Source organism: Ischnura elegans, chromosome X, assembly GCF_921293095.1.
Source record: "Ischnura elegans chromosome X, ioIscEleg1.1, whole genome shotgun sequence".
Classification (NCBI taxonomy): Eukaryota; Metazoa; Arthropoda; class Insecta; order Odonata; family Coenagrionidae; genus Ischnura; species Ischnura elegans.
This window is the reverse complement of record NC_060259.1, coordinates 95,048,078-95,072,440: the sequence shown is the minus strand read 5'-3', so window position 1 is coordinate 95,072,440 and position 24,363 is coordinate 95,048,078. Positions and strand designations below refer to the sequence as shown.

At 35.8% G+C, this 24,363-nt stretch overlaps 1 protein-coding gene and 1 long non-coding RNA gene across 4 annotated transcripts in view; one reads left to right on the top strand and one right to left on the bottom strand.

Moving 5' to 3' along the window:
* Window positions 1-24,363, top strand: part of LOC124171879 (inactive phospholipase C-like protein 2) — a 219,758-nt gene that overhangs the window by 187,520 nt on the left and 7,875 nt on the right. For 2 of the 3 annotated variants that reach the window (XM_046551262.1, XM_046551263.1), the window contains exons 8-20: window positions 584-787; window positions 1,407-1,524; window positions 1,954-2,125; window positions 4,847-5,024; window positions 11,343-11,522; window positions 11,725-11,903; window positions 12,359-12,467; window positions 12,611-12,787; window positions 13,023-13,120; window positions 14,731-14,817; window positions 16,661-16,846; window positions 16,968-17,282; window positions 18,549-18,790. In XM_046551262.1, the coding sequence (XP_046407218.1) occupies window positions 584-787; window positions 1,407-1,524; window positions 1,954-2,125; window positions 4,847-5,024; window positions 11,343-11,522; window positions 11,725-11,903; window positions 12,359-12,467; window positions 12,611-12,787; window positions 13,023-13,120; window positions 14,731-14,817; window positions 16,661-16,846; window positions 16,968-17,282; window positions 18,549-18,790 (2,245 nt within the window). Of the gene's footprint in view, window positions 1-583; window positions 788-1,406; window positions 1,525-1,953; window positions 2,126-4,846; window positions 5,025-11,342; window positions 11,523-11,724; window positions 11,904-12,358; window positions 12,468-12,610; window positions 12,788-13,022; window positions 13,121-14,730; window positions 14,818-16,660; window positions 16,847-16,967; window positions 17,283-18,548; window positions 23,088-24,363 lie in introns of those variants that run through there. The other variant, XM_046551261.1, reaches the window with a different exon arrangement.
* Window positions 2,231-24,363, bottom strand: part of LOC124171881 — a 31,892-nt gene continuing 9,759 nt past the window's right edge. Inside the window, exon 2 of the long non-coding RNA XR_006868002.1 lies at window positions 2,231-2,709. This is a non-coding gene — a long non-coding RNA (uncharacterized LOC124171881). The remainder of the gene's footprint in view (window positions 2,710-24,363) is intronic.

The following is a 24,363-nucleotide window of genomic DNA, read 5'->3' as shown; positions in this document are numbered from 1 at the left end:
GGTAGCATACAAGTGTCTTCATTCTGTGCATGAGAACTTTATTTCCACATTATTGTTTTTGGTGGATGCATAATTGCACCTTATGTACTGATCCTGCCTTAAATACAGATCAAATCTGTCACAACAGATGAGGCCACAAATTGTGCGCCGTTGTCATTTGCTTTCCTTAGAAGTTGGACTACTCCCATTGCCATAGGGAAATTCAATTCCTAAGCTGGGTAACTATTGATTCAAATTGATGTATCTTTGACTTTTGGTTCTTGACTACATAAATCCATTAAAATTATTCCCCTTTTGTTGCAGTATGCTCGATAGAGGACTTTACAAACTTTTACGTCAGATAAATTTAGCACAAATATTTTTTCCATCACTTTATTTCATCATTATCAACAATTTTGTACTTATATTTACAGCCATGTTATATATACAGTCATGTTTTTTTAAATTATCATTCATCCCAAGTTTTTGCTTGTTTCCCTGGAGATATATGTGGAGAGAAATTGTGTGGTAAATTGATTCAATTGCTGTTTTCAGAGGCCTTGCTATTTGATTTCTATGGAGACTCTCATATCATTTTCAACAGGTTTCACCAAGTACCTGCTTTCTGATGAATGTGATATTTTTGAACCTGCTCATCGTGACGTATGTCAAGACATGACTCATCCACTCACACATTACTTCATCTCCACATCCCACAACTCGTACCTTCTGGAAGACCAGATTAAAGGACCATCCAGTGTGGAGGGTTATATTAGGGCTTTGGGCAATGGCTGCCGCTGTGTTAAAGGTACTCTTGCATGTGACCAATGAGTGAAATGTGCCAATCCAGAATGAGCATCTTAATTTGCAAAAACTATTCACCAAACTATTTATCAGTTTTGTCTTTGCTTAAAGGTTTTTGCTACTTATCTGATTAAGGATGATGACTGTGGAAAATACTGCATATTGCTCATTTTGTTGCTCTCATCGCTTTACTTCTCATACTGAAAGCACCACCAATATTTATATAAATAAATTTTACCGAAATATTTTATTCCATACTGAAGAATGATATTCAAATTTAATTTAGAAAAAAACTTAACTGGTGATCCTAATGTATGCTGGTTTATTCAAGTTGATCATAAAAGATATCATATCATAAAGGAGAAAATGGTTTTAAAAAATGATCAGCTTCCAAACAGACTGGGGTAATGGGAGAAAGTGATTCATAGCCAGCCCACTAGGTATGGCATTGATAAAAGTTCTTATGACAGTAATTATTGAATTCTCTTTTCATATCAGTGAAGTATGATTGTAATTGCTCAAAGTCACTTAACTTTATGAGAACCAAATAAAAAATTGTTGAACTCGTTCAAAAATTATTAATAATTGATTATTTGTAAAATAGTCATGCTCATTTATTGCAGTTGATAGTTGGGATGGCCCTGACGAGCCATACGTTTACCATGGCAACACAATGACCTCCAAAATTTTGCTTAGAGATTGCTTGGAAGTCATCAAAGAATTTGCATTTGTATACTCACAGTAAGTATATTCCATAAATATTGAAACTTCAAATTTTTCCATCACAAAAGTTTCAATAAAATTTACGTCCAAATCCAGGCAGTCTCCACTTTTTATAACTCCATATTCTAAGGAGCTGACAAAAACTAAATTGCAAAGGCCCCATCGATTTATGTATGAATTTGAGTTGGTTATATATGTACTGAATTTGCACATTTTTTGTGAGAGTGTAAAATTTCTATGAGAACTTGCACACTAAACACTTAATTATCTAATTGTAGCTTCATTTGACTGCCATATCTACACATCAATGTCCTTCATGATGAAAAAGTAGTGTTATATTTGACCTAAGATATGGGCAAGGTTGCATACACTGAGATGATGGGAAAAGGCCTGCAGTGTTGTCTGATATATTTTTTGTAATTTATACGGAGTGTGGTTTCTTTGCAGATATCCACTTATAATTCATCTAGAAAATCATTGTAGCATTGAACAGCAAAAAGTAGTTGCATGGCTGCTGCGCTCTAAATTACGAGAAACCTTGTACATTCATGATGAAAATAATCCAAAGGACTTGAGCCAAATGAGTCCACAAGAGCTTAGGGGAAAAATTCTCATCATGGTGAGTAATGGAAAGAAAGACCTTTAACTGCAGGTGAGAACCTATGCTCACTTTCAAATCTATAAAAAAAATTTTTATCCATTTTACCTATGAATACAAAATATAAACGTTCAATTATCTTTATTTGATTGGATATATTAAATGCCATTTCATATCACTCTAACAGTAAATTACACGTTTTCAAGGTATTGTTGAAAGATTTAGCAAATTTTATTGACAAAATCTCTGTAGAAGAGTATTCAATTGGAGTGCAGTGTATTTTCTTATGAAGATAGCATGTTTGTCAGTGGTGAACTGGTGATGGTGAACTAGGCAGTTAAGCAGACATAACACTTGGCAATGGCAAGAAATGATACAGACTCACTGGTATTTGGAAAAGGCAACTAACAGCTTGAGTCATTTGTGTGATGAGGGAAAGTAGGGTGGATGGAAACCTGGTGTGGACACTATCCTCTTCTTCACATCAAGGGGACCACAGCTAAACATTCTCTCTCATGGATGAAGCGCTGGACTTGAAGTGCCCTCCACATTGCATTGAGCTTCCCCCGAATCTTCTCCTCCGCTTGACGGATTTGAACTGGGCCCTGAGGATGAGAGGCCAACAAACAAGCTGTCAAACCCTTTCTGCAGCAAAGACTCATTTTTTGCACTTTGCTAACATTTGCAAGTGACTCTGCAAAGGTTTATCCCTGGACAAGAGTTGTTTCTGGAATTTGTTTAAGAATCATCTGGTGTATATAGTTTAAATATAAACTCTTGTTAGGCAAAGTTGATGTGCAATAGTACTTAATGTCACCATAATAAATAATAATTGCACTTGTATTAAGAGCCTGGTACATTTGAATGGCTGTACCAGTCTGTTTCTATTGTTTGGCTACATGAGAATACATATATGAAGAATCAAAATGGTTGGTGAAAAGTGTAAGCTGTTGATCACTTGTGGCTTCTTTCTCAGGCAAAACTGTGATATTTAATCAAGCACATAGAGGCAATACCAATGTCCTTAAAGTGACTTGCTGTGCTTCTGACACACTTCTGCCATGAGAGCCGCCTGGTTGGACTAGAGTGAGAAAAAAATAGGCTGATAAGGAGGACGGTCTAAGGATTATGCTGGTACCAAAGCTGCGTATTCAGTAGTGAGTTCTATTTATACAATCCTGTCGCTTAATCTCATTGTCACTCCATTTTTAGCCAGTATACATACATTCTTTATATATCAGTTACACATTAATTTTCTGTCATCATCTGAATTTGGAGGTGGCATTGAGCCTGACTTGAAGCCCTAAAAAAAATGATTCTAGTGCAAGTGAATGGAAGACGGTAAAAAAATGAAGTTTCTTCAGACAGAAAAACAAGCTGGTGAAAAACGTGTGTTGCTGATTATTGAGAGTAAGATCAGATGAGTTTCTCTAAGAGAGAAATTTAAAAATGATCATTTGATATGTGGTTCTTTGAAAAGTGTTACTATAGCAATGCATAACAATTTCTACTAAGTTATAAACTACACCAGTGCACAAAATAAATGATATTCCTTCCGCATTATGAAGCAAATAGTTTGAGCCCTAAATTGAATAAAAACAAATGGGAAGCACTCATGTTCAGCAAATTTATCCATTAGCATTTAATGTGGAAAGAATTATTAAATGGTTCTGCCATAGCATACATCAGTGATCCATTTTTTTGGAAAAAAGATATGGTGATGGGTCTCTTGAATCCGATGCCTTGATCCCTGATTGTGGTGGGTGTCTTCACATGGAGCTGAACACCTGTCATCAAGTCAACATTGGACTGGACTGAGGCCTCAATGGGTGACCGTCTCACACTCCACCCTACCACTTAGACTGCAGTTCACTTAAAGAACCGCAACCACGTTGATTCCGAGCATAATATGTGGCTGTTAAGCTTACACATCTCCAGCAAGGGAAAAATGAAAGAGACCCACCTCAACATCTTTACACAACTAGCATATGCACTTTCCCAAGAACATATTGGCAAAATGTTGAGATATACATCAGATTTCTGAACAATAAATTGTGCGATATATGTCGCAACTCAATAAATGGCTTCTATCAAACGGAGGCCTTGCGGGATGCAAATGCAGCAAGATGGAAAGAGTCTCACCGCAAGTGTCTGCATCATGGATGCAGGGAGTGGAGGACTTCTACAGCCATTATTTGGTGCATGGCTCTTAGATATATCTACCATCCCCAAAGGAAAAATCAGTTGATACGAGTAACCTTGGAAGAAATTTTATCAGCATCAGCCCATCAAGAATCCAATTACTATTCCCATGTTTATAGCTCACCCACCCTGTGAATCTGCCTCATGACACGTGATGTGATGCCTAGTAGCAGGAACCAAAAGTTAAAACTAGTTGCTTCCAAAAATTAAGCATTCTGAAGATACATCTAAGAGTGTCTCCTGATAGTTGAAAAATTCCTTGTACTTGGTGATAATTTTAATTATACTCAAGAGGATAGTAAAGAGGAACCAATGCTAATAGTTTACTTAAATACACAAAAAACATGTCTTCTCTGTGCATTGGTACATAGTTCTCTCTTAAGTAATAGCCTTATAAGTTGAAATGCAAGTAATTTTGCTCTAATAAAAAAATTATCAAAGAAGTTTAAGGTGCTCTGTGTATGATATTCAGTTTAATAAATAGTTATGAGCGTGCACTTCTTCACCTGTGGGCTAATATCCTCTTATCATTGTGATTAGGGGAAAAAGCTTCCAAAGAATAGTGGAGACGGAGGGGATGTGTCTGACGAGGATGAAGGGAGTGAGATGAACAAAAAGAAGGACAATCCTAAGAGAGTGCCATTGTGTAAAGAACTTTCAGACCTTGTTAGTCTAGTCCGAACAAGGTTTGTAGATTTCTCCACTTCCAGGCAAACACGTGAGTCATGTCTTTCTCTACTGCCTCTTTCATTGTGCTGCATGCTCTGGCTAATTACCTCATTGAGGCAAAAGACCTGATGGGGCCAAGTTAAAAGAGTTTTCATTCCTTTTCATGAGCCTCAAAGTGTCCGCAGGTGCCACATGAAAGGGTTCATTATGATCAGGAGCAACTATGCATGTACATAGCTTATGGTCATTTTTTAAGTGGTCACACCTCTCACAATACCTCACATGAGCTGGTACGGCTTCAGGATGCATACTTGATTCGCACCAAGTGGTTTTTCATTAGTGAGTTTAATCCTTGATACTGCTGTTGGCATTATGAAGCTGGATGGCATTATTTCCCACTCCCTGTGTGAGGTTTGGGCTCATGAATAGGAATGTGTGAAATCATGCAAACCTATGAATATGAAATAATGTAATTTACAGTGGAACCTCGATTATCATTTTTCAGGGGGATGGACGAAAAAACGATGAATGCAGGAAAAACGATCATTGCGGGAATGTTTGACAAGGTTGCCTATGTCCCAGGAAACGCAGGATTTTTTTTGCTAGTACATAATTACGATATTCATGAAAGGATTAAAGCAAGATTTTAGCTAATTACAGGAATACTAGTACTTTATCGAAACACTTAGGACACACACATTGTTGATTGGACGAATATCTCTTTCAAATATCCTAAAGGAACATACCACCTCGCTAAAAAATGTTTGCACTCTACTTGGCATTTACACAGCTATTATGGATTTCTGTCTGATGTAAAAATTTGTATTCATCAAACCCCATTTCAAGTACATGTATTCATGAGAGCAATGTGCATGCTATGCCTAAAATAACCGCTTTCACCGGCGCAGTGATTGGCTGTGAGATGGATCACAAAGGCCAAAAATAGTCTATTATTTGAAATGTTCCTTTCTAACTATTATAATTTTCAAATAATTGAGGCAATGTGTAATGCATGAAAAATGTTGCGTTACTTGTCAGCGGCACACCCACCTGATCCTCAGCTTCATCCCACTTCTTGTTTTCACCAGGTAGCTCGCTCTACCCCCACCCTACCATCATGGGCTAGCAGACAACCTGAGGCATTCTGCAATATTCACGTGCTTCAAGCCTGAATTCTTTTCTTCATCTTCAATTATTTTCAGTTCATCTTTTGAAGTTCTCACTTGTTTATTTTGATGGGCCATGGTCCAAAGACGAACAATTATAAAACTAATAAAAATGAAACCAGACTTTATTAAACCCATATGGGAAACACTCACTAGTTTGAAGTCAACCCACCCTGGAAAGTATGGAACCACTCGTACGAGGTGAAGTTCGGAACTGATGCTATCGCATACGTCATATGCAGAGCATATTGCAGAGAGTGAGCATGACCATATGACTGTGCCAACTCATAAATTGATAACTGATAATAACCTGATATCCTGTTTTCTGAAAACGTGCACATTACTAATACTTCAATCTAATAAAAGTATAATAGCGATTACCAAAATTCATTGTAAGACACCTTTTGGGCAAATAGATGACTCTAATAGCAGTTGACCTCCACACAGGGTCTTCATAATATGATACCTGCGTGAACTGGGACCTTTTGTTTGATTTTGTAGAAGAGGAAAGCGTCAGAGGGGGGGGAGGCGAGTGCTGACTAGAGAGGGATAACGGATCTTGGGAAATGCGCAAATGTTACTATCCCACTGCACTCAGCTTATCCCTATCTCCTGGGGAAGATTCAAATGATGGGCCTGACGTTATTAGCCATAAATGAGGCATTGCATATACTTTGTCTTGCTTACATCAAACGATGGATGAGGGAAAATTATATGATTGGACAGCAATCTTCTAACGATCAATGCGGGAAACAATACTTCAGGAAATGATAGATGCAGGAAAAAATTACATTGCCTTTATGGAACTTTAACTGGGACCAGGAACGAAGAATGATGAATGTGGGAAAACAATCAATGCGGGAACGATAGATCAGGGTTTCACTGTAGAATATTTTAAGAGAGACCAATAATCCTTCAGGTGTTACAAGTGCCTTTACTTGAATATATTCAATGACAGAAAGACTAATATTTTTGGATACATTGCTCCATGTTAGAACCTACTACTGCCCCTGATTTATAATACAGTATGAAAAAACGTGGATTCAAACTCATTACTATGAACAAAATTAATAAATAAGATAGGCAACAGATAAGTCATAAACATTGTAAGCACCCTAAATGGACCTATCATGTGAAGAAAATTCCTCCTTATGCTTGAGAAAGTGAGGAAATGAACCAGAGGTATTTTCTTTTAAAACCAGCCAAATGTTCATAAATATGTAGGTATACTCTATATTGAGAAGATTATGGAAGAAGTTGCATCTACTGATAGAGCACCGAATTTCCTGGATTATTTGTATGGGCTGTCATTAAATGTGATTATCAGCATCACATAAATCTCTAATATTGATGGAGAAAGTTATCTTGGAGGACAAATAAGATTGTGTCCTCTATAAAGAGGACTTGGTGGCACTGGGATTTAAAGATTCTCATGACAGATTACTCACATCTTGCAACAATGGCAAAATTTTTCAAGAGTGGAGAATAGAACCCAAGGATACTCAAGGGCACAACTTTTCAGGGCCTTGGTGTCACTGCTGATGCTCAGGAAGGTATTATGCCCGTGTACAAGATAAGGTATAAACATGGAAAAAAATCAACCATTTTTTTCTAATCTGATGGGTGGATAATGTACCAGGCCACAAAATAATTCTTTCTGAGGCGCAGAGTGATATTAATTTCTAAATACAAAGCTATTAAAGGACTATTTTTTCCAGTCCTTTGATAAGTGTATACTCCCTGCACTTCAAATGACCTTCTTATATAAGTAGAAGTTTTGCCAATTATATTTTGATGTCCCTTCTGAATTAACTCCTCTCAATAAGATTAAGAAATTGATCTCATAATGATGATCAAAATAATAAGAGAGAAGAGAATGAAAAGAAGGAAGACAACTATCCTTTACTGAAAGAAACTTAATCATGCAGTTATCAATGACTTAGTCTTGGTCTGGGAAATTTAAATCGAGCACTAGTGAAATTCAGCGTGTAGATTAGTACGTATCAGCCACCTTGAATACATAAGCAGCTATATGGGATATATTTGAAAGGAGAAGTTATCCTATTGAATGTTAATGTGCACATTTTTATACCTAAGCTCCTCCAATATTAAAAGAAGTTACAAATAAGACCCTGAGACCTCAAATTAGTTGGCTCAAGAATCAGTTCAAGTGGGCCAGGAAATTGAAATAATGATCTTTGGCTTGCAAGATAACTGTGAAAATCACTTCTCTATCCACAATGCTTAATTTGCATGGAAAAATGTCTGGTGGTCAATAAATATGGGAGCTAAGCAGTGGCTAATAGTTGTGTCTGCTAACATGCACTTCAAGTCCATTAAGAATGGCCCCCAAAGAAAGAAAAAGAAATCATTGCCATTATTGACCTTCAAGCCAAACTGTATGCATAACATTTTCAGACCTAAGTACACATCAAACCTTTAAGAATGGTGTAAATATGTGCTTTTAAGAGCCAAGTACTGGCTATTTCTAATGACTGAATGAAGTGCGTCGTCTGTGTGGGGAGAAGGCAAGGACAGGCAGCAATGAAGGGGAGGCAAATAGAGGAGAAGTAAAGAATGCTTACTGATTATTGATGCGTGAATATAGGACTGCCGAGGATTGCCTTGCGCATATGCGTAGAAAAGGTGGCCATGCATACACAGTGAGTGAAGGAGAGCCAGAGGTGGGCAAAATACATTTCAATTGTATAGAAGATACACATTACTCATAAAAATTGTACTTCATGTACAAAATACAAATTACTCTAGAAAATCACATTTGAGATACAAATATATAAATGTAATTTCAAAATACAAAATATCTTTACAATGTGAACTTCAAAATTTGCGTTGCCCCAAATTCAACTGTATTATTTTTTAAATGCTTTCATTGAAAATATATTGTAAAATAGGTAATTCCACATGAATTTATTAAGCACAAACAAGATATCAATGTTGCATTGCTAAATCAAATTTATACAATTTAAAAATTATCATTTCAGTGAAAAGTAGGAATTTTATCGGAATAAGGACAAGACATATGCTGATGATGAGGATGAGATGCTTAAGAGAAAGCTGAAAGGAGGCAAAGCCAAAATTTCAGTTTTTGATAATTTTCTGTTTACTCATGCCATGCATTAAATATATGAGAAATTTAACTCACATTCCTACAAGGCATATTTTCATGAGACTAATGACGAATAGGCGTGCAAGTGGAATACTGGAAAGGAAAGGGGTTACAATGAAAATTGCCATTAAATACTCTCAAAGATTCTATATTGCCAAAAGTGACTAATGTAGCTGAACCCTCATGTGCAATAAAGGCCATTAAAAACATGGTTTAAAGTGCAATTGAAAAGAAGCCTCATAGAGCTGTATTTCAAATTGATGACATGTTCCTGGGCAAACAAAGCCGTATCTGTCAGGTTAAAGTGTGTGAAAGTGCATTGTTCGTGGGAAATGTGAAAAGACTTTTTGTGAATCGATGATAAGAAGAAGGTGGTGGCCAATGCCCATTGATCAAAGTGTCCTGGGTTCAAATCCTTGATGAAGCCATCAGACATCCCAACTTTAAATCCTCAAAGGGTGAGGTGGTCCAGGGAAAAGAACTGGCCCCACTACCTGGCTTGAATTTGTGATTATCACATGCCTGTGCCTTAATCTGGAGTGAACTCTACCCCCACCTATCCAAAACAACCTTTGGGATGAATCACTGAGTGAGTGAAGTTAATAATTTTGCATAGTATAAAAATAGGTATTTGTCAAAGTCAATACATAGGAAATTACTGAATTTATATGAAAATTGCCAATAATAGGATCACTAAAGGAAAGCTGTATTGCAGCAAACACATAAAAATGTCAAGCTAAAGACTTTAATACGGTCATGTGACTGAAGCAAGCACCAATAAAGCCCTAAGTTTAATGATATAGCAAAAACAAATGGCAGAACCTCTGTGGCACTGAGAAACCATTGGCATAACCAAATTTGCAAATCCACACATGGAAGAAAACACTAGCTGCATCCCATTCTATGAGAAAGATTGTGTAGAATTAATGTCTGCTATTATTTAAAGTAAAGGCTCCCAAACTAAGTTGAAAATATCTGAAGCTAAGTAGGTAAATGTAATTTTTGAGGTAACAAACATTCTTACCTTAAAAATTATTCCAATTATGCCAGCAGGTACATAATATGTTAGCTTTCCAAAAACTGAGAACCACTATTCCTCAAGAATTTCATGTTTGCATGCCTGTATCTAGAGAACAGAAAATGAATGCAACAAATGGCATCCTATTAAATTATTGTCAATTATTTATGATAGAAAAAAGTCATGGTATAATTTTGCCAACCTTTCCTTGATTTCAGCCCACGGTAAAATTACAGTCTGCGCCAATGGCAGTCAGCAAAAGGGTTTCAGCTTCAAAATAAACCAAAATGACGATTTTCGCCATTTTGGGTACTTTAAGTAAGAGGAACAATATAAACCGTTCCTTACATGAAAATTTTAGAAATATTTTTTAGATATAGCATACATTACTTTTATATTCATGTATTCTCCTAAACTTCGGAAATTGAAATCTACCTTTCAGCCATTTTAAAAATCAAGGAGTGGGTAAAATTTAATTTTAAAAAGCTCTTTACTATGTGAAGATGTTGTTCTCTCTATGAAAAATACAATGAAATGCACCAATCAAATATTTTCGCATGTTCTTCTTCATTCCTTCAACCGTAGAAGCTAAACCTTTAAGTTTAAACAATGTTTAATGCTTCATTGTTGTAGCCAAATAAACAATGAGTACAACGATATATGACACAACCTTATGGCGCTTTGGCAGAATTTCGTACAACTGCTTAAAATTCAGCATTCTACCTTTTTTTGCGGCGACAGTATGTATACCAAAGTTAACTATAGTTAAAGACGGGACCAATTGAAAAAAAAGAAGACAGGATGTGAAACTATCTCTTATACACCCACGAATAAGTAAATAATTATGTATTACTATCTATAGGTACTTTAAAATAAAAGAAGCCCTTACAGTAATGAGTTCAACATCCATCCAAGCTCTGTAGGCGGAAATTTTACACAACTTAATTATACATTTCAAATATTGATGTAAAGCAGTATTTTTGAGAAATTTAAATGAGTGTAAATTTTGTATTCGTGCCATAAGAAATGCTTTCCTAAACTTTTTTTCCCTTTCAGAGAGTCCTCAAGAAATGTGCTCAATGAGTGAATCTACAGCAGCCAAGCTAGCGCATTGTGAGGCTGAGGAATTTGTAAATCATAACAAAACTTTTTTAACGCGAGTGTACCCTAATCCTAGTAGAATTGATTCTAGTAATTACAATCCCCAAGATTTTTGGAACTGTGGCTGTCAATTTGGTAGGTATTAGACAGGTAATCTGAGAAAAATTCACTAGACTCAGAGAAAATTAATGTGCTATTAATAATTTGTCAATGTCATATTGAATAAAAAATTTCAAAAACTGTAGAAGTGAATACATTAAATTTAAGTTTTAAGTTGAGTGAGCAATCATTATGGATCAACTAACATTCATTTTATACAAATTTTTATTTTTTGCAGTTGGCTTAAATTTTCAAACTCCTGGTCAAATGATGGATCTCTATGATGGAAGATTCCGTCAAAATGGAGGCTGTGGTTATGTTTTGAAACCATCTGTAATGAGAGAGCAGATATCTATATTTAGTGCTAATTCCAAGGACCTCATCCCAGGAGTGTCTCCTCAAATTCTTCATTTAAGGGTACAAATGTGTTTTTTTTACTGTATCAATTTAAATTTACCATGCTGTCATCATCAGGTTCATCCGCTACCTGACCAATATATACATCCCTGATTTGCAAGCATTTAAACTATACATGGACATAAAAATGAAACTATTGCACAAAAAGAGTCATTGTGTCTGTAAATCACAAAAATCAATTAACCATTGTTAAAGAAGCAAACCAAGTTTTTTCACATACCATGTTTAATGCTCATAATTTCCTCAAAGTAATCATAATATCACCTTATCATCCATTGATTAAACACAGAAATCATGTGAATGCTCCAGCTTTGGATATTAAGTTGTAGAGCCAAAACCGTACATGTCACCACTCATTTTTCTTAAGATACTATGAATTTTATTGGGAGTGTTGTGTTTTCATGTGATAATCTCTCGTAATATTCATAAAGATTATTTGTATGAAAAAATTACAGATCATAAGTGGGCAGCAATTACCTCGTCCAAGAGGATCTACTGCCAAAGGAGATGTGATTGACCCTTATGTTGTTATACAAATATTTGGCATTCCAGCAGATTGTACAGGTCAGTCCTGCATATGAAATAGAACTCGCAAAAATGCATGGATTTCACCTCATTTTCTTCTCGTGTTGCTGCTGTTCCTCTTACTATATTCCATTGCAAATTTTTTACCTTGATTGTAGCGCTTCACTTTGTTTCCTTTACAGAGAGAAAATCAAAAACAGTTTCCAATGAAGGAAACTGTCCAATATTTGAAGAGAGCTTTGAGTTTCAAATTATGCTCCCTGATCTTGTCCTTGTCCGTTTTGTGGTCATGGATGATGACTTCATCGGGGATGATTTTATTGGACAATATACTATACCATTTGAATGTCTACAAACAGGTGAGACATTTTCGCAATTCAAATATTTGCTAATTTTGCTTCGTCAGATAAAATCACTTTCTTCTTTCTTTTCATACTAAATTACCAGCTTGAACCTCATTCAATTTTATATTGTGTAAAGTATTAAAAAGTAAGAGAAAATAATGCCATGCTCATCACCATTGCAATCTTCTTAATACAGAAACAACCATCCTCGCTCTAGCATACAATTGAAACTTAACATTTTTATTTTTAGGGTACCGCCATATACGTTTGTTGTCAAATACAGGGGAAGCCCTCGAGAATTCCTCACTTTTTGTGCATATAGCCATTACCAACAAAAAAGGAGGTGGCGTAAGTATATTACCTGCCATAAATACATGCTAGCATCAAAACATCTTGCAAACATAACTAAGCCTTCATTTTTTTCTACTGCCATCAGTACTAAAATCTCAAGTTTTGAAAAAGTAGTCGAATAGAGTTTTCTTTTTCAAATTGACTAAATTCTGTTTTCAAGATCCTGACATACCTTGTTCGATATATATGTTTGACAACATTGATGCAAGAGATATTTGTAACTGTATAAGGGAGGCTGTTGCCAAGTGTTACCCAATACTGAAATTAGGTCAACATAAGAAATCTGTTACATATTGAGAATGTCTCATAAATCAAATTTGTAATCACTCATACTCTAGTGGGTCGGTCACATTGTCAAACATTTTATTGTGGCCTCTTTTTGGAAGGACAATTTCAAATTCAGGTTTTTATTAAAGAAAAATTAATTTCAAAATTATTGAAAAAGCCCCCTTGATGCTGTTAATACAATAGCAGCTATTACTGGAAAGGGGATATAATTAGTAGTTAATTTATCGCTCTGAGTTAGTTTTGATGCTGGTTAATTAATAATACAAAGAATAAAATTGAATGTATAAATTATGAAAGTATACCGGGACTAGCCACGGTGATAACTTTTTACAGAGTCACCCGCAATGCACAAATAGTGCGAAAAATCCACAGAGGAAAAATCATTCGCCTTGACCGGGATTCGAACCCGGATCCCTCGATTTCCGGCCGAGTGCTTTAGCCAGTTAAGCTACCGAGGCGTCATTCTCCCCTGTGGAAGGGAGAATGGGGATTCCACAGGGGAGAATGACGCCTCGGTAGCTTAACTGGCTAAAGCACTCGGCCGGAAATCGAGGGATCCGGGTTCGAATCCCGGTCAAGGCGAATGATTTTTCCTCAGTGGATTTTTCGCACTGAATGTATAAAGTCAAAATTACTGACTGAGGGATGGTAATGCATAGTAAACAAATGTTATTATGCTAATTATTTTGTAGTTTGAATTCTCCCATGCCTCTGAATCCCAAAAAGTTTTCTGGCAAATTTAGTTTCATAATTCAAGCCAAAGAAATGAATAACATTGTACAGTGGCGTAACTAGGAATATGCCTTGGGGGGGGGGGGGATGGGATGGCAACCCCTCCCCCCAGGCAAAATCTGGTAACATTTTTGAAAAAGGACTTGCCTGGGAAGTACATTTTACACCATTTGGCACTAAAAACGTAACTTTAAGCAGATATTGTTATTAAATGTCAAAACTAGACAATTGTTTTAAACATTTTTTTTAATTCTCTGAGGCTTTGGGGGGGGGATCTATCCCCTCATCCCCCCATAGTTACACCTCTGACATTGTACATTGGTGAGGTATAAAGCAAACTGTTTTTAATACAAGGTACTTCACACTAATCAGAATGCTAGTTGGCCCCGGAATCTCAAGTAAAGAGTGGTGCACCAAGGAAGCATTTATTTTTCACTTGCTTCAGATTTTTTCACGAACCTCATTCGGATTTGTTAAAAAATTAATCACAATCTGAGTTACAAGGCCCAAAGAAATGTGCATGCAATCTTCTCCCCATCTCTTCATAATGTGTATATTTTATTTGAACCTTCATCTTCTCTCTCCAGAAGCCAATGAAGAGGAAACAGAAGGCAGACAAGCTTCACACAGATGTTCGAGTTGTTGGATTGAAGCAGATAGATGACATTGTGAAGGTTATATTTTGATCATATTCATTAATTTTAATTAGATTTAGAGATAGGTCAGTTTTGTCCTCTGGTTCTTGGTTTGACCAGTTATTGAGCTCACAACTACACTTGGAACCTAAGCCAAAAAAAATCTGTACAGAAATAATTTGTGCCTCACCCAATTTGAAAACTTCCCACAAGCATCATTTACGTTAAATACTTTCAATAGACATACCTATGCATGCCATATATTAATAATAACGGATATATTTTAAGCAGTGATGTTATGTGTGAGACCATTTTCAAAATTACTTGATGTGTTATTTTAGGTGGTTTTCATAAAACCCATGCAAAAATAATGAATAGTTTTTAAAGATTGAAAAAATTTTCAACGAAAATTAAACTTTTGACTAAGGCCTAGAACCAAGTACCAGGACCCTGAAACTGATGACAGCAACCAAGCTGGAATTGAAACTTAGAAAAAAGTGGAGCCAACCCATCTCAAGGTTTATTGAGAGCATTTGCCTTGTGACTGAGGGATTGAAACTAGCAATGAGCAAGATTCTGAAACCAAATATTGAAAACTCCCCATCTACATATGTATGTATTAAGACTCTCCAGAAATATAGATGGGTAAGGTCTTTCCCGAAAATACTAATGTGGGGTTTACTTTTTAAGCTCTTTATGTGAATTTTTGCTTGGGAACAATTGAGAACATTGCTATCTATTGGGAAACATTGGGAAAGGTACATTTTGCCCAAATGAAGTGACTGCCCCATTTACCCAAAGCATTCCGTTAACACGCATACGCCAATGTTGAAATCAAGCCAATAAGACAATAGGGAATTCAAATTCATTTTTGTTCTATTCCTACTTGTTTACCTATCTTTGTAAAAAAAAGACAAATCATTAATATTTATCAGAAATTCTGAGTGTAGATTAAAAATAACAAATGCATATTTCTCTTGGCTCTCACATTTGGAAAAGTATGTTAATGACCCAAGTTGCTCTGAGGGAAGCTATGAAAGAAGGCATGTGCTTAGAATTAGTACATAGGAGAGGGGGTATTTATAAAATTGGTTTCCATTGTTTAAAAAATTGCATGTCCACACATCAGAATAGGGTATGTACCTCTGATATGTAACCATTTAAAACAAATGCCTCAACTTAATGAACCTGAGAAAACTCTAAATAATTCCTCAATTGTGTTCTTTTCACTGAGATTTGGCCAATATAAGTGGTAAAAATCAGGGAGTCTGGGGGCTGAAATAATTTGAATCCACAGCACATAATTCATTTTGAAATATGTACGTATTGGTATTTGTGGAGGTGTTCCCTGTCAATACCTATTTACCCTCATTTCCCCCTTTAGACGGGAAGCATTGCAATTGACTGGAAGCATTATTTTCTTATTTTTAAAAAGATTTTTTGCAGCCTTCCACCCATATCTCAATCCATAAAATGACTTCATTGAACAGCAATCCAAATTGAGATCAAATATCATGATATAACTATGTATTGTTCAATTGTATTTGCTTCCCATTTGCTCGGGGATCAGGTTGGTCTGGCGGCTAGAGTGCTGTCCCCCCACCTTATGGGCCTGGGTTTTAATCCCGCAGGTGGCAGAGACTTATCAGAGACAGCCCGATCCCTGCCTCGTGGAGGACACATCAAGTGCAGCACTTCATGCATTGGATGTGGCATTTGACCTTTTGTTAGGCTACTGTCGACGCTGGGTTTCTCTCCACCCTCCCATGCCAACCCTTCCCTGTGGTGCAAATGACCTCAGACTTCAGTCGCCTCCTCTAAATACCACACCATACCCAATAGCAAAAACTTAATGCCTCCTTGAATTCTTGACACACTTCAGGCCATGTCATCGGGACTGATGGAAGCCATGAGAGTACGGTATGAAGCCGAAGGTGCCATGGATGATCTTCGTACTGAATGTGGTCTCAGTGCCATAGCAAACATCAAACAGTGCCTAAGAGTTATCCTACAAAGGCTTTCGGCTTGTCCACAAGTCAATTCTGTTTCCATACAGGAGATAAACGGGGTATGTTCTGTTTCACAGCATGGCTATTAAGCAGTGGCTAAATGATTGACTCTGGTGTTACAGATAAACATCATTATTGTTTACACAGGCAATTATTAAAAATATTAATTTCTTCTTCCAGCTTCCTGTTTTAAGGGCTGAAGCAACTAATTTGCCTCCTCACTTGAATCGTGTTATCATCACATTTGAGAGGACACTCAATAATATGCAAGCTGTCATTGAGAATGCAGATCGCCTATACAAGGCCATTCATGCTAAACTACAAACATACATGGAATTTTATGAGGATCTCCAAAATTTGTGCAACAGTTTGGGAATAAAAGGCAAAAAGTATAACAAAGTCCATGAGAATTATACGTGGAATGTCCGAATTCTAAGAGGGCAGCTAGATCTTTTAGAATCCTGTAAGAAGGAGTGTAAGTCATCGATTGCACAGGTGAGTGATTCTTTTTTATCGTTAGGCTTCAGGAGTAAAAGTACCTATACTTGGGCAATGATCGGTTTCAATGCATGGTACCAAGGTTGAAATGGCAATTCAAAAAGCATGTTATGGGTCTGATTGGTCGACTGTGACAATAGCATTTGTTTTCATGTTGCTTATTCCAATTCCATGTTTTACTTCCATTTAATTACCTAATCACTCATGAAGCTGGAGATGTATCAGGATTACAATCAAATCTGTTTGTTATGTATGACATTTGCTGATTTTGCAGAATGTGGAGTCTCATTGTTGGCTTTTGATTACTGGAGTCACCTTGTATGTTTCACTATGAGCTTGAACCAAATGCACAGAAGTTTGTTCAGTTTGAAAAGTTGGATCCATATAGATGTGATGCGAGTGCTCCATCACTTGCACAATTGAACAAATTCCACCAGTTGTGAGTTTGTGAGCAGGGGAAATGCTTCTTTTTTTTTCTAAAAGTGAAATAAATTGGGTTTTACATATTGTTCATTAATAAATCCATCAGGTCTCCTGAAAAGCCATTATTTCTAAAATATAATATAATGACACTACCGAGTATGTACATTTTTTACTGTGCATTATTTGTAAAAAAGAACCCTACCTTATTTTTACCAAACTCCTCGGTTCATGCCTATCTGACCCGTGGGAGTGAAAATATACATATTTTACAACAATTATGTGCCAAAAGAGGTCCACATCACTCTGCCTCGCTTATTTTTAACAAATTGCCTACGAGTATAAAACATATTTCAAATATTAATGTTTTTAAGACAGAATTAAAAAATTTTTTACAGCCTAAGGGTTATTATAATGTAAATGAATTTTTGTCTGATAGTTTATGACAACATGTATGTTTTGATGTTCTTCCTGACAATGTTCTATGTCACATGTTTGACCCATAGAACAATAAAGATATTATTATTATTATTATTATTATTATTAAAATAAGTTAACATTATCGTTAAAATATGAGTTGAATGTTGCTTAAGAAGAAATAGTCCAATGATGAACCACAAGCAATCATAAATAAATAAAATAATTAATATGTGGCATACACCACCTAAAATGAGCCTTCTCTTATCACATTTTGCCACTCATGATATATGTACTTGCTAACTCCTCATTAAAAATTTCTTAATTGCTCTGTGGCCATAAATATGTATGCATTTGGTAAACCAGAATGTTTATTCCCTCCTGCTCTCAATGAACTCAATTTTTATGTATTGCTTGCTCTTCCAGGTTCAGAGTTCTGCCCCAACAATTAGTAATTACACTAGTCGTGAAAGATCTCCTAGTGCATCTAGAAACCAGCGTAAATTACATTTGTTTAGCAAAAGACCAAGTGTTGATGCCATTCCAGCCCTAAGCAGTCTTCAAGGCAGAAGTCCCACCTCACCAGTTCCTGTCAGCCCAGGAATTGATGTCAAACCAAAGAGTATTTTAAAAAAGTCCAACTCAAATATAGAACCTGGAAGTCTGGGGTATGTGATGAAATCTTCAGCAATCAGCAGTACAAGATCAAATTCTTGGCTCTCTGAAATATCTTTAGATAAAAATCCTCCTCAGTGAATAGTGACTTGCTCATTCTTTTGAGGACGCTTGTTTTTCTGTAAGATGAATGTAAAAAGTATCTCTTAAAATTCTGGTGAAAGTGTGTATGATAATTGTGCCTTGTAGGCTTAAAATTGTGACTGAATGGATGAAAGTATTTTTACATAGAAGTAATGTTTGAGCAATGGAAGGGAATTCATTATTTTAATGTAACCTGAATGACACGTTGACCGCTTATGTAAAATAGTTTCAAAATTATCATTTTCAAGAAAATGTCAACTTACTTATGAAAACTGTAGCTTATTTATATCTCATGTTGCTGTGGTGCGTAGATTTTACTACTTCCACTTTCACATGAAAGAGGATTCTAAGAGGTTCTTGAAATAATGATTCCCTTTCATTCTTGCTTCATTATGTTCAATTGTTTGGATCAATGTCCTTACACTGCTCAGAAGTTTTATGCAGTGAAATGTATTTGTCTGCATGATTTATTGTAAATAATGAATGGCAGTTACATTTTTCATCATATAGATTGAAAAAAACAAGAGAAAAATACCAAAAAATGATGCAGCATGTCCAGTAGTACTCTACAATTGCCACTGATTGGAGCTCACTTCTATCCATGATGTTGCTGACCATGTATTAATTGTTTGAATGAAAAAAATTCGTGCTTTTTTCAGCCTCTCAGAAACGGAAAATACATGAATACATTTGGAAAATAGTATGGAAATACAATTGGACAATCCTATTCTTACAAAGTCTATTCTTATTCCAAGCATTTTCCCCAAGCTTCTGATGGTCAAATTCCACAAATATACCTGCTGTTTCAGAATATGATCTCATCTTTGTTAAGTTAGGAAGGGGCTTAGATCCTGGAGAGCTATTTTTCAATATCATTCCATAATTCAAGACAAGATGTTTGATGAGGTGTTTGAAACCAAGTAATGTGCCTCCTCCGAATCAGAAAAAACCTAGTAATATAGGAGAGTATCTTAGAAGTCCTATTTCAAATTAATACATTTTAAATATTTGCCCCTCCACATGTAGGTATTCAATCGTGACTTCTTCCCTTGGCTTGTTGAAAAAAGTAAATTTGAATTTTCAGTATCCACAACTCTCCTCATCCCTAGATGGGAGTCGCAGACATGGCAAAAGATCTCTCTGAAGGTCAAATTGCATTGCTTTCACCCTCAATCATTCAAGATTGAAACTGCAGTTTACTTTCATTGTAATTTTCTAGTCATCTTCCAAGTTTTGGTGATCCCAGCATCCATTAGGCACAAATGACAGACTGCTGTCACCATCTGCATTGTACCCTTCAAAATTTATTCCATATGTTGCAGAAAATAACTGAATGAGTTGCATATTTGCTCATTATTGAAATCTTAGTTAGTTATTTGATGACATTGTTGAAATCCAAGCCACGAAAAATATTCAGTAACATATTTCTCGGTAATGAAGGCAATGAAAATGGGCATTATTTCCATCCTCATAGCGTCAAGATACCACTTAGTCATACATATGTGATAAACATCAAATTTCAAGCACTACCAATTGTGGTGGTTAAGTATTTCAGGAATATTGCAGGAAAATTTGTTGTTTGATCAAATATACCTAAATATACCCAAATAGCACCTATGTAAAGTATGCTATTGCAGGTATTTTTACTGTAATCTTTACAGCCCAGATATTTTAGTATTTTCAAGATCATAGCGAGAAACAGAATGACATGAGATGTGATTATTGCTCAAGACACTACTGATAACAAACACATTGCATATGTAAACCGATGATTTTGAACCTTAGAACTGATGAATTTCGTACTACCTAGAAATTGCCCCATGTAATTATAGCCGTCAAACTCTTCTATGTATTTTGTCATTGCCAATTGTCTTCCTGTAATTATGTTTTACACTGACTATGGAACAATAATTCAATCTGAGAGGTATGTTAAATAGCCATGAAATATTGTGCCCACATCATTGCATAGATTCAGGGGGTCAGATTTTAATTACACAGCAGTCATACTCCCAATAAATCAATGGCAGTAAGCATCAAATAATCAAGATTTATTGAAGGGATTTTAAGTTATATTCTCTACGATTATATGGCCTTGATTTTGTATAGGCAGAAAAATAAATCCAGAGCATGTGTTCTTAAATGAGAAAAATCTGTAGTTTCTTAAAAGGACTGGCCTTGAGCATTACCAAAAGATAAAATACACCCTTGTATACTATCTGCAGTTAATTAAAAAAAAAAACATTAATTACCTGCCTTATTTCATTGTTAAGCTCCATTAATTTACGTAGCGTATCAGCCACTTATCCTTTTCAGATTTTGAGGTTGAAAATTCAGGACTCAGTAATTTTGCCTGCAATCTTGGTAAATTAATAAAGCTGCCCCATTAAATGGTGGATTGCATGTGCATTTTCTCTAATTTCGCAGTACGTAATGCAAAGAGTAATGATTATTTTGAGAGGAATTGAAGAAGCTCAATTGCCAAGCTTTCATATATTTTGTTACTCTAGAGGGAACAAACATCTATTGATTTTACATAGTTTATGGAGCTGATGAGTAATGGGATGCTATTTGCTTTGTAATGGAGAGAGGATAAGATCATGAACTTGGGTTGCAGCCTACCTCAATTTGTACTCATGTAAAAATTTTGCTAAGAAAATATTATTAGAAATCATGCGTAACTTGCTTCGGAGAGCCATGAATACATAAATTTGTGACTGGAATAGACATTTTGTACAATTCTAGTGAAAAATAAATTCATTCCAAATGGAAACAGTCCTGAAAGAGGAGAGCTTGGTACTCTCCAAACAACCATCTGGCCTCTCTTATTTACGTGGACAACCTAAAATAGAGTTAGTATCTAAAGTATGGTATAGTAGTACCTCTCAATATCACAGCCCTTTGGCTGATTATATGAAAATCTCTATTTGAAAGCCTATATATTCCCACAGGTTTAGTATAAGCTGAACATCTCTGAAGTTAAGAGCATGTGTACGATAATGAAATCCTTTGAATGAGTAGCTTGTAAAATCCTAAAGTCAATCAGTATTTTTGAAGCGGTAGATGGCTATGTCATTGATGAGGGGTATATATATTATGTGTGTAACTGGTTTAACTGGTATATTTGGTTTCATAAGTGACCATGATTGCATATCAAATAAAGGTCATTCTAGGGGCCAAATAAAGATAATCAAGTACAAACGTTCCCGGGAGTGTAGCAGGGAAGTGGGAGGTGTAGTATACGTCTGCATACTCCATTATTGTGATAGGCAGTAATTATATTGAAATTTGAGAGCTTATGCTGGGCATTTCTCTATAATTATCTTTGATTGTTTTAACGTTAGCAGTTTTTCAAAAAATTTTAATAAAATAAAATTTTTTGATTCAGCAGTGCATTGTTTTTGGTGCTCTCTTGGATGAGGCTATATTCTATGCTAGCCAAACGCCTCTTAGAGGATGTTACGTAGGATCTAGTGCAATGTATCTACCGAACAAAATATTTTGAATTCTCTAAGTTACTCTGAGTTTCAAGAAGGTTTTTCACACCTAGGTAGATACCTACATAATTGGATGCAACAGATAACATGAATCAACTCATATGCCTGCATCTAGTAAGTACATCTTGCTCCAAATAGCGCAATCAAAATTACTTAGTCTTACTTCCCTTCTTCCTCTACCTTTCCCTATTATTTCTGCAATGAGCATGTATATGTTCATTTGAGACTTCCAGAAAAAGTAATCATGCCACAAAAATATGGCATCAAAAATAATTGAATTATCAAAATGAGTTCTTGATCAAAAATTGTATATCAGAGAATGAATGAAAATATATAAGCATACATGTATTTTTTTACACAAATTACTGACACAATTCATCATTTCATCCATGAAAAGGAAATATATTTAGCAAGGAAGATTGCTGTAGCAACATTAAGTGGCATTATGAAGGTTTTAGCTTTCAGCTGAAGTGATAGTTTCTGTGGACATCTGCATTCACATAGAGACTGCATTACACTGTGGTACTTCTCTTGTTTTTCTTGAGATTAGATCTGTGATATTGTTTTTAATTTATGAGATGATTTATTGATGTGCAATATTTTTATTACAGTTTTATTTCAAAACGTAAATCCCTCTATGAGTAAATAAGAAAAATCTGAAAATTTGTAACCTTATTTGGGAGATAAAAATAAAAATTCTTCGTTAAAACTATACTGATAAGCATATGTTCTTCTTATTTTGTGCTTTTTGTAATTGCTGCAGAGTGGGAAGGCATGGCTGATCTTATTTTCATCAAAGCTGAGGATATTTGATAGTCTCACTGAAATTTTTCACCCTGGTTGTCTGATTTTTTCATTGTGATAAATTAAGTTGACTGTCAGTGCTGCATGCTCATTTTATAGTCCTGAATTTAGTTGAAAACACTAAATATCTAATAAAATGTGACAGCAATTGATGCTTCAAATTACCTTGCACTGCAGGAAGCATGCAATGCATTTGCCTCACTCACTTTTTAGTTCCTTGTGCATCCTGAAGATGCTGGAATATTAGTTATATTGCTAGTTCCAGCTGATTGTCTAAAGATAGCATATTACTTATTATATGTTGAACTAAAAATGAAAGAGAATTGCTGATATTTCATTGTTTTTATATTCATCTGATGCATATAGTCTGTACTACTGCTTGTTCGCACATTTTATGCATTCAAATGCATCTTCTATTCTTGTTTTAATGTAGATTTCCTCTGTCAACCTCAACTATGCATGCATACATTTTTATGAGCTTAAATTTTCAAGATCAAGGTCAATAATTTGTTCTGTGCTTTCATTGGTTTCATTTAAATGACTGGTAAATTTTTGGGATGCACTTGATGGTCAAGGTTATCTGTGGCTCTCTGAGTGAGTGATTAGGTTGAAAGGGAAAAATGATGGAGAATAGAGAAAGGGAAAGCCCCAGCATTGACAGTGGATGAATATGCTCTCAACAAAATATACCTCAGTTGGTTCAATGGAGTGCATGAAGTGATAAGCTTGTTTGAAAAGAGCCCTAAAGCTCTCAAGGGGAAACCAGAATTCTCCACCACTGCTGGCATTCTGATTCTAAACCATAATTAGGAAGGAAAACTTCAATCCGCACACTGTCCATTCTAGATCTTTTCCCTTGAAATGTCTCTTAACCCTCCAGCCAGGGCTGCCCACCCACAGGATGAATGCCGTAAGTTGTGCTATCGACAAAATTTTGGGGGCATGAACATTTTTGGGTATTTTTTAAAATGCTTCTTATGTGTTGAGTAGAGGGGGGAAATTTGAAGGGAACAGATTGGATGGGACCTCCCTCCCATGTGATACGGCTCTCCCTGCAAGTTGACCATTCATCTTGTCTCACAGAGTTCTTGGAGGTGAAGAACGAGGACTGTCTGATGAGATAGTTTGCTCATAACCTTTGAAGAGGTCTCTGGTTATTGTGTTTTAGGCATATTCTATGATTC